The sequence below is a fragment of the Conger conger genome, chromosome 7, assembly GCF_963514075.1.
Source record: "Conger conger chromosome 7, fConCon1.1, whole genome shotgun sequence".
NCBI classification, from domain to species: Eukaryota; Metazoa; Chordata; class Actinopteri; order Anguilliformes; family Congridae; genus Conger; species Conger conger.
In genome coordinates, this window is record NC_083766.1 from 8939061 (window position 1) to 8950187 (window position 11127).

The 11127-nt window shown below is 46.6% G+C and overlaps 2 protein-coding genes across 6 annotated transcripts; one reads left to right on the plus strand and one right to left on the minus strand.

Moving 5' to 3' along the window:
- Positions 1 to 1071: 1071 nt before the first annotated feature.
- Positions 1072 to 7228, minus strand: fdxacb1 (ferredoxin-fold anticodon binding domain containing 1). 5 transcript variants are annotated; one of them, XM_061248396.1, is made up of 6 exons: positions 7005 to 7228; positions 5414 to 5599; positions 5017 to 5173; positions 4554 to 4757; positions 3030 to 3188; positions 1072 to 2572 (listed from the first exon to the last, which is right to left on the minus strand). In XM_061248396.1, exons 2-6 carry the CDS (start codon positions 5586 to 5588, stop codon positions 1513 to 1515), a joined length of 1755 nt encoding a protein of 584 aa, XP_061104380.1. In that variant the 5' UTR covers positions 5589 to 5599; positions 7005 to 7228; the 3' UTR covers positions 1072 to 1512. The 5 variants fall into 5 exon arrangements, with proteins under 5 accessions (XP_061104380.1, XP_061104378.1, XP_061104379.1 ...); XM_061248394.1 differs by lacking the exon at positions 7005 to 7228 and adding an exon at positions 6079 to 6231; XM_061248395.1 differs by lacking the exon at positions 7005 to 7228 and adding an exon at positions 5901 to 6036.
- gig2p (grass carp reovirus (GCRV)-induced gene 2p) lies at positions 7183 to 9532 on the plus strand. Its single transcript, XM_061248399.1, has 2 exons — positions 7183 to 7305; positions 8441 to 9532. The coding sequence occupies exon 2, from the start codon at positions 8471 to 8473 to the stop codon at positions 9125 to 9127; it is 657 nt and encodes a 218-aa protein (XP_061104383.1). The 5' UTR covers positions 7183 to 7305; positions 8441 to 8470; the 3' UTR covers positions 9128 to 9532.
- The last annotated feature ends 1595 nt before the right edge of the window (positions 9533 to 11127 follow it).

The window sequence follows — 11127 nt, forward strand, 5'->3', positions numbered from 1 at the left end:
AAAGACAGAGCTGCTCTACACAGTAAAGGTCAATTTAATAGAGAATATCGATACATACAGGCAAGTGCTGAGGTCTCCCTACTAACAGGTAATTTCAGTCAGCAACACCAGTTAAATGATGCCAGTGCATGTAAACCTTTATAAAGAGTGAGGTGAAGTAGACAACCGTCTACACTGCATTATGGCTTATTATCATCCTATGCGCCTCAGCATTCACAGCAACATAAACACATCATCATACACATTAGTTAGGGCAAAAAAAGGTAAACGTGCCTATACGTACCTCAAATCATGCACAAGTATACGCAACCTCTCAGACAAACTAGTCACAACAATTGTACACATTTCTGGAAAAAGTCTTCACATAACAGAATACAGCAACACAATTTGTTTTCTGCATTTCTTTTCCATGAGCAGGTGGGTTGCATTTAAACTGGAAAGTAGCAGCACGATGCACAAAAAGCACAAGCATTTTGATTCCAAAAAACAATTATATCAATTAGGGCTGCCCAATCCCCCTCTGCCATCAGGTATTTTTTTCATTTCAAACTTAATTTGACATACCTGACAGATCTGTAGCTGCAGAATGGGGTGCGTTTTATCAGGGTTGGAGTGAAAACTTACAAGACGGTAGATCTCCTGGAATAGGGTTGGGCAGCCCATTGCATTACACTAGTTATTTAGCGACTTACTCTGACCAATCCCCCCTGGAGCAATGTGGGGTTAAGGGCCTTGCTCAACGGCTCAACAGCTGCACTGATCATCAAGCACCTTAGCCACTAGGCCATAGGCAGACCAATTGCACTGACCTATAGCCCCAATATTAGATTGCCAAATACAGCCAAATAAATTAATAATGTATATTAATAAAAACACAATACCACATAAAATAGTAGGCAGTACCCCTATCCCTACTGTCTTTAAAAAAGGCCTATAGGTTTTCAAAACCATGGCCATACTTCTCTACTTCTAGACAAAATCAATGTCCGTACAATGTTCCAAGCCCACTTTGAAATCGAAGCATAACTCATTTACCCCACTTTTGTATCAAATAAATAAATGCACTGTTTTGTTTGTTTCCCCCCTATATTATTATGATTTCAATCATTGTACAAGTCCCTTCAGGCCATCGTATGAGTAACGTGAAGAGTTCCTGAACTGGGGTTTATGCCATAATCCGGAGGCATGTGGCAGAGACACCCAGAGGTACAGCGGTTCTGCAGAACCGCTCTGGTGTAAGTTGAACGTTCTTAACGTTCTGTCTCACAACTGCATGAGCCGCCGCAGCATCAGCTGTTCCCTTGAGGTAGACAGGCTTACCTCAGCTCCTGTATGAAAAAGAAGCTCGTTTCCGCCCATTTTGGCCGCCCGCGAACTGTACCCCAACGCACACGTGACAAGGATGCAGAGTTTGGCTTTACCCCTTTCCATCCGTTTTTTTTACCGTCCGCAGACACCCCGAACCGAGGCAAGAGCATGTGAAATTCATCTACGCCTCACTCTCCGGCGTCTCTACCTCAGGGTGACCTGAAGGTGCAGCGGCAGGAGCTGGCGTAGCTTCAGCTGCATGCCGAGAGCGTGGCTGCGCGAGAGGGCGCGGTCTGAGGACTGGTAGGTCAGACGGTAGCAGAGGCTGGCGTGCCCCATGTGGGGGTGGCGGAAGCGGTCCGCTAGCGTCACCTCCCTGACGGCGCCCGCCGACGCCCGCCGCACCAGGGCGTGGAAGTCCAGCTCGTCGAAGCTGTCGGGCTCCACCCAGAAGCTGACGTCGTGCATGTACGCCGGCGGGTACACGGAGAAGTGGCGGAAGGGCCCGGGCGACTCGGGGAGGAAGTGCTCCAGGAAGCGCGGGTCGGGGCTCCACAGCAGGCGCCAGTCGGGCACGGAGAAGAGCTGCAGGGCCAGCGGGTCCAGGCCGAGCGTGACCACGCACAGCTGCATGCTCTCAGGGCTCTCGCCCGCCGGGGGCAGCGCCGCCAGGCGACCCACCCTGGAGGGGCCCTTCAAATGCACCCACACCTGATTCACTGCTCCTTCTCCCCCCCCCTCCTCCTCCTCCTCCTTAAAAGAGAAGCCGTGCGGGGACAGGAGGGTCTCCAGGCGGCGCCGGAGCCGTAGGAGGGGCCGGGACTCCGCGGGGAAGGCCCCCACCAGAAGGAGCTGGTGGAGGGCTGGGGCGCCGCTGACCCCGCTCCGGGAGACGGGGGCGCGGCGGAACACCAGGCCGCTGGACGCGTGCAGCACCCCGGGGCGGAAGTCCTCGTGCTGCACCACCTCCTGGACGTGCATCAGCAGGGACGGCCGGAGCCCGTAGCCCCGAGCGGCCCCGTCCTGCCCGCCGTTGGGCCCGCCGTCGTCCTGGCCCGGCGCGCGGGTCTCCGCAGAGCGGATCCAGTACACCTCGGAGGGGGCCGCCTCGGGGGCGCAGGCCCGCAGCCTCTCCGGGGAGTTTCGGAAGAGCTCGGGCCTCTCCGTGTCCAGCGTTCGCACCGGCCCGTCGGACTCCAGCCCCCTCAGCAGCTGCTCCAGAACCATCCGGACCGGGTGCCGCGACTCCGGACGCAGGAAATCCCTGAACAGGACGGATACCGCAAGGTGAACGTGAACAACAGCCTGAAGTTACATAACGTAATTGAGCAGTACACCTGCATGGATTTTGGAAGGTCATCCTGACAGAAAACGCTGATTTGTGTTATTGGATAACGACAGATTTACGGTGAGAATTGAGGAAAGTAATTTCAGACTTGGGAGTCTTATGGCCAATTTTATGCCACGCTGCAGGGCTGCTCAACACTATTGGCACCACTAACATTCACCTGGATTCAATACCACATCACGGTGCAAATCCACACACAGTGTCACGCTGGCTGTAATAAGCAGCATAAGCCACTCAGCAAACCCAAACTTGCCCAAAATGTTAACTGCCATTTAATTTTTTTGTTTCAAGTAGTACCAGAGGCAATATCGTATGACATGGAACCCGTGCAACAGACTTTAGCTGTGGCTGTGACTAGATGACGCAGCAGTACCTGTTCACATATTCGCTCAACTCTTCTGGAATCTCAAAGAGCACAGTCTCCCGTTCCAGCAGGGCCTCCATTTTGACTCTCTGCAGTGCGGTGTATGGCAGGCTGCGTGTAAACGTGTGAGTGAGCGCACCTTCCACATGAAAGCCTTTGTCCTGGCTCCTGAGAAATGACAACACCACAGCGTAAAAGGCTGACCTCTCTGACCCTGTAAACCAGGGGTGTCAAACTGAATCCCCAGGGGGTGTCAAACTGAATCCCCAGGGGGCCGCAGTGTCTGCGGGTTTTTGTGGTTTCCTTTCAATCAGCTGCCAATTAGGGCCTTGAGAACAAGATGTGTGGATACTTTAACCAATCAATGACTTGAATGAACCCAGAACACCCCAAAAACCAGCAGACACTACAGCCCTCCAGGACTGGTGCAGGCTGCATGACATCCAGCACAAAACACAGAAGAAGAAAAAAGACAAACCTGTATTTGGTGAAACAATAACTGTCTGTTTATTGTTACTAGGTCCTAGATATGACATAGTGCACAAGTCACGCTCCACACAGAGGACCAGTGGGAAAATAATCAAAGCTGCTTGCGAGAGTAAAATGCCGTGATGCATTTCAACCAATCTGGTGTTCTTCAGGCAATAACTGGCCAAGACGCACAGCTACATAGCGCCCTGTCTGTAGTGGTGGTTTTCCATCTGGAGCTTTACTCATGCACTTGATATTCATTATACACTACTCATTCAGTCACACATAGCCCTGGAAGACAAACAGATGGCAATCCTGGTTTCACCAAATACAGGTTTCTCATCTCCTTTCAAAAACTGGAGGGCAAAGGTACAATTCCATGACTCCTCCAATGGCCATAAATGCAAATTCAGGAAGAAGCAGTTAATGATCACATCATATGCACACTAGTGTAAACAAACTGAAAGTACAGCAGCATGTAATACTGCATCAGATGCAGCTTGGTTCTCCATTCAGATCACGAGAACAATCCTACATCCAAGTATTGAAATGCAATCCTTTGCTCCTTGAGCATCTGAGGTTAATGCAGTTCTTTTCCTCTTACCCTCTTACAAAAGCAGGCAATTTCAGCGATTCGTCATTGCACAATGTTTGTTTATTATTGCATCTCAACCCTTTTGTGAAACGGAACGTTTTACCCTGCAATTAAAAATAGATGCAACAATATTTTTTTTAAACTAACACTTTGACCCATTTTCGCAAGTAGACTGCATAAGCATCCTACCTACTGCAGCAATTGTACACAGACCATTGTGCCATATCTGATTAAAAGGGAACCCGTTTAAGAACGATGCCAAACACCAGTCAAAGTTACATGGCAACCCATTGTGAAGACAGGGATTAGATATAACACCTTACTATGAAACATTTCATTTGTGAGTAGTATGAAAGGGTGGATGCGGAATACAATCAGGTAGGAGAACCAAGCCTATGTGATACTCTAACGTCAAAAGGGCCAATGCAACATGAGCAAGCTGCAGAACAGGATTCGACGAGCCTTACCTGTAACCTGTACACTTGTAGCTCTGGTATTTGTCCCGGTCAAAGGGGCAGATGTCACTCAGGATAAGCCCCGCCTCAGCTGCCATGGCAACAGCCTGCCAGCTATTATGCCACTCCCTCACGGGCTTGTCCAATGGTGTGCCCCCTTGCCCATTACACAGCGCCACGTGTACCTCGCCGCACTGTGCCAGTATTTTCACACAGCTGGACATGGTAGCAAAAACACATTTTAATCTTCACAGCCTTCTGTGGGGACCCAGCCGCACAATTATCATGCATGTTTCAATCTGCTATTTAGTTTCTATGTAAATTAAATGTTATCTTCAGACTTTCAATCCACACAAACATTGTAAAAACAAAATGTCAAAACAACAGCAGTAGTCTGAAATCTAATAGGCAGTTCCAATGCTACACTGACTGGTCTAAATAGCTATTGATTCAGCACAGGAACAACCGCTGTCACCTGTGAAAGAACTTCGCCAACAGGCTGCGATTTTTCTTCACCCCACTCTTGCGACCACAGTGAGGGAAATTAAAGATGATGGAGTCGTACAGCCGTTGGGCCAGCGCCTCGCACTCCGTCAAACGTGTGCAGTCCACCTTGAAGTACACCTCAGCTCCTGTATGAATGTGGTGAATGGAGTCATTTTGATAGAACCCCCCACATTAGCTCAGTCATTTGCTAACTTAAGAAGACCATCTAATCCACACCGAAAATCCCACATTTAGGAAGAAAGTAAGTTACAGATAAACCGCTGGTACATGGACGTTTACAAAAACATTTAACCGATGTTGTTGTAATCAGGGTAACGCAAATAAGGCTTAATTATGAGGACACCGATTGTGAGCATACGTCTCACCGCAATCTTTGAGAAGCCGTAAATTCTCTTCCGCGCCGTCCTGCTGCCTTGCAACCTCTTCAGACTGCAGGCAGGTGGCCGTCACGCTCACACAGTCCCCGCCAGCCTGGCACAGGGCGGCTGAGTAGGAGAAGTTACCCTCGCCGACAAGGAGCACTTTCCGCCGGGTTGTCATTGTTGCGATGCCTGGTAACGCAGTGCAGCAAGTGAGCAAAATAGAATTGAGAAAGCACAAGCCAGCCACCTGGCTACGGCGACCTAGCTCCGTCCGCAAATCAAATCAAAGAAGGTTCAACTTTAGCCTACCTCGTTACTAACGTTACTTCCCTCCACAATTTGAAAGCAATTTATCTAACATATGCAAACAATGTAGTTAACAAGTAACTAAGCTTTATTTAGTAAAAACAAATAAAACACAACATTGAACGACTGAGGGAAAATGTAGCTACACGACGTTAGCACTGAAAAGAATGACAAGCTGGCAAACCTCGACACCTCACCAATATTTGCAAATAAGTCACGATGCAGCACTGTAGCAGTCACTACATGACGTTAGTCCGTAGCAAGCCAGCAATAACTGTGCTGCATATTTGACGAGATGTCCTTGACAACACACACACACACACACACTCCATTAGCTCTAGCTAAGTGTATAATTGCATTACCTACTATCCTGTAGATTCAGCTATGCGTTCACGCGATTTGCAACAAGAGTGATCGGGTTTCGTCGAAATTTGCATAGCTAGCTAGATGACCAGTAGCCAGTAGCATGCCAGCTTACTTAGCTAGCAAACCTTAGCCATCTAATTTGTTCACGATCAATGAGTGGGACGCCTGCACTCACTTTCCTTCCCATGAGATTTAACCAACTTAGTCGCTGTCATTAAACCAACACCAGAGCAACATGTACATTGCAGTACATTGCCGCCGATTAATGGAAAATGATTCACATGCTGAACGGGTGATTCATGAAAGCATATCGTAATTCCCCCTCGAGGTAACATCAGAGTGCACCTACTAATTCATTAAACGAATTCATTCACTTATTTTTTATTTATTTATTTAAATGGGTGTGTCGATTACGAAGAACGTGAGAGAAACACCAGTGCAGCAGCTAAATATTTAAATGTAGAGTTTAACTCTATATATGGCTTATGTACTTCCATATTTGGCCGTTTTTATTCTAATATTCAAGTCGACTAATTAGAGAATATATATTAATACATTTAAAAAAATCAATTTAATGTAGCCTACATGTCCTCCATGCCAGTTTCCACAACGGAAGGGATTTGCGACACACAATTTGAAAGGCGTTCGAAGTAGCCAATAAAACGACTGTATTTGGAACGAGGCGGACCTTTAACTTATAGTTATAACAAATGAGGCACTAGTAATTGTCCACTCGTTTCATTCTTTCCGTTTTTTTGCTATTATTTCCCCATAAAGTCGTTCTGCACCATTGTCGAAAACACACAAAAAGAGAAAACCCAAATTGAGACTGTATGACATACAATGTAGGCACAAACACAATATCTATTCATTCATTCAAATGTTTGCTTCTCCAATCCAAAAATGCTTTACAATAGCCTACCTTTGAGTTCGCTCAATTATGTTCTGTTGATTACACATTCTAAGATCAGGTTTCTGTTGACACAGTCAGCAACAATCAATACGTTGTAAAACTCATTGTGCTGTTCAGTTAACGACAATAATAGAAAAATCGAATAGAATAGAATAATAGAAAAATATTTGTCGTTTTGCGAACTACATTAAAATTCAAATGCTTCCCGCCTACTTCGCTGTAGCTAGCTAGCCTGCTTCCGACGTCTAAAAAATGAAAGTGAAAGTTTTTCCTCACATTCACAGGGAACGAACAGCTCGCCACAAACAAGGTAGGTGTACTTTATAAAGAATTGTGGAGTTTGATGCACAACACGAAACAAACAAACGACAAATATAAGTTGCTTTTTAAATTTTATTTCAGTTTAGCCGAAGTGCGAGGTTAGGGAAACTTAAAATGACTCAAATAAAAATTAAACTGATATCCTCATCCTTATAGAACTAGATTGTAAATAGGCTACACCTAGGCAAACGTGTTTTTTGTAGTTGTATTCTGCTAGCTTACAATTTACAGTTTTAACATGCGTGTTGTTTTAAACGATACTGCATTCAGTGTGGTTTAAATAAGCTCATTTCACTCTCTTTGTTTGCGCTTCTGAAGTTATAGGCACTTCGATAACATATTCAAGGCTGTGTTCAAGGGCCGCCTAGGTTAACTTTGATTTGTAAATTGTGACGCTACAAATGTACCGAGGTGTCCAGTACGTCGAAGCCAAGGTACTTTCCTTCCCTCAGTGACCACTGGAAGGCTGCTGCTGCCAAGACTGTTTTTAAAGAACTACCGAAACACAAGCAAACAAAACCGCCGCCTTCCCTTCCGCTCTTCACTGAAGGAAGGAAAGTACCGTCTGAACGAAGAAAGCACGTGATTTAAAATCATTTTTTTATAGCTCTACATTATTTTTCCAGGAGGTGTCACTAGTGTGCATTATGTTGAATGACGCCTCGAGAACTTGTCCTGATTAACAAAATGGTAAATGGCAGGCATTTATATAGCGCCTTTATCCAAAGCGCTGTACAATTGATGCTTCTCCATTCACCCATTCATACACACACTCACACACCGACGGCGATCGGCTGCCATGCAAGGCCCCGACCAGCTCGTCAGGAGCATTTGGGGGTTGGGTGTCTTGCTCAGGGACACTTCGACACAGCCCGGGCGGGGGATCGAGCCGGCAGCCCTCCGACTGCCAGACAACTGCTCTTACTGCCTGAGCCATGTCGCCCCAGCCAAGCTGTTATTAAAAAAACAAGCAGTTATTAAAACTGATTCAGCTGGGGTTTTTTTTCTAAATTAGGTACATTATGTCTTAAATCAATCTCGTTCTATATGCCTACTGTACTGATTTATAACATTTTACTATGTGTTGACGGTTTCACATTTTCTCCTCCCCAAAAAATGAAAAGGCAAAGCGGGCAACCCAAAGGTCAGCAGAAATGTCCATCGAATTTTACGGCTGGGAGGTGACTTACGATGACGTCCAGCACCTGCAGGCGCAACAGCAGCCCAAATCGGGCAGGCTCTACATCATGTATCACGGCACTAAAGTACAGACTGCCCGTGACATCATACAGCACGGATTCCGACAGTCTCCCGACGGCATGCTGGGTGCCGGCGTGTACATCAGCCGCGACCAGAAGAAAGCCGAGCGCTATCCTCTCAGAAGTCCTGTCACCGACCGGGTTGTTCTGAAGCTGCGTGCGGACCTGGGAAAAGTCAAGCGCATCGACCAAGACAACCACCCCATGCAGAAATCTTGGCACACCCAGGGCTACGACACCGCCTGGGTGCCCCCGAACTGTGGCATGAAGTCCGTGCCCAGCGGCCTGGAAGAGGACTGCGTGTGGGACGTCGGTCGCATCGAGGTGATCGACATCGCCCTGGCGCCAAACACCACCATCCTAGCCGAACTGAGGGGTCTGATCGCCCAGAATGCACAGAGCAGAATGGCTGTTAACGGTCAGGGATCCGAAGGAACGTGCCGGATCTGCAAGAAGGCGGCGCCATCCCCTCACAGCGCAGAGAGGTGCTGGGGCTGTGGAGCCAACATCTGCGTCCTCATGAACAAACATTTCTGCCCGGTGGGAAGCTGAGAGCTGTGGCAGAGTGTGGCTGAGCACATGCAAATCACGTGTGTTATCCTTAATTCCCATTACATTGCATTACATTATTGGCATTTGGCAGACGCTCTTATCCAGAGCGACATACTGTTGATTAGACTAAGCAGGAGACAACCCTCCCCTGGAGCAATGCAGCGTGAAGGGCCTTGCTCAAGGGCCCAACGGCTATGCAGATCTTATTGTGGCTACACCACAATTTTCTTAGTATCTTAGTATATCACATAAGCTGTCTATTTTTCTTACTGCGTGACATTTGGGTAAATAAACCTGATGCCTGTAGAAGGCACTGCCATCAGGAAAAACTCATTTTTTACATAAAGTAACCTGAAATTCAACTGCCAAGCTGGTCACTGCTGTATTGATAGGCTTTCTAAAAACTAGAAAGCCTTTATTTTACCTCAATAAAGTTATGAAAAATCTAAGTGTGTTGTCATTAATGAACACTAAAAATATGTTAACATATAACATAACAGACATGAGATGCTTTGTCTTGGTCAGGGTATTCACATCATAATTGAGCGGCATAACTTTGTTTTCTCGATCATCTTTGTTTCTTCATGAGAAAATGACTGATGGTCTCATTTTTGCCCCTGTTGGGACATATACGTAATTGTTTTGGATTCAAATACTTTACACTTTACTGAGCATGTCTAGTATATTGCAACCTATGAAATACTCTCAAAAAGTGCAAATGCCACCTCTTGGTTGGCTCAAGATCAATCAAGCACAGAAGAAGAGCAGTGTGGTGCAGGGCCTCCGTATACGATGTATATGAAATTGAAAGTACATATTTAACTCCACTACCACCCTCTCCGTGCCCCGGAAACCGATCTTAGTGAACTCCCTCCCTCTACTGTTTGAGCAAAACGGCTTTGCTCACCCCCACTCATGCACCTGATGACATACATGTAGGGACTCCCATACAGGGGGATATAACTTAAATGGTTGGCATTTATATAGCGCCTTTATCCAAAGCGCTGTACAATTGATGCTTCTCATTCACCCATTCATACACACTCACACACTGACGGCGATTGGCTGCCATGCAAGGTGCCGATCAGCTCGTCAGGAGCATTTGGGGGTTAGGTGTCTCGCTCAGGGACACTTCAACACAGCCCGGGTGGGGGATCGAACCGGCAAGTCACAGTTGGATCATAAGCAATGGTAACACCACACACTAAGTAATGCGATTAACCCATACACAAAACAAGAGTAACATTGTATGCATATGGTATAACCATTGTTAAAATAGGCTACTTTCTTTCATCCATAATTGGTGAAAAAAAGTAAGATGTTCCGAAATGCAATAGTACTTACATTTAACAAAAACATTTTTTAAAACATTCCCTCAGCTCATTTCCAGCAAGACCACTCCGGTTTGCCAGCCCTGGTCGCCTTGTGGTTCCCTCACTACGAGCACCTGCTGGTCGAGCTGCACGTTCACGCCCGTTTTCCGTTCCGGTTCCTCAGTGGTGGGACTGTCAGGACAGCAGAATCCCTCCCCCTATTTCGACGCTTTTCAAAACACTTAAAAACACTTTTCAAACTATACCTTAGTCCGCCCTCCTCCACTTACAATGACTATTTTTGTTTAGAACAGCCCTTCATGTGTATTTTACTAGTTATGGATTTGATGCTTTAACCTGTGCAAGAACCTAGACACTTGTAAATTGCTTTGGATTAAAAGCATCTGCCAAATGACTAAAATGTAAAATGTACATGCAAGTGTGAGACACTTTGCAAAGAATCATCCAATTCGGTATTTAATATTTTTATATTCCAATCATTAACTTGTCAAAAAAAATGATAACGTTCAGACTTGCGGTTGCAGTTTGCTGCAGTTGCACACCGGGGACCGGGGTTCGATTCTCGGTCCTGCCAAAAGCCAAGTTTGGACTTGGCAGGGTTATTAGATCGCCGCACAATAAGCACCTCGGGCGCCTCGGAATCAAGGGAACGGGCACGAGACGGGA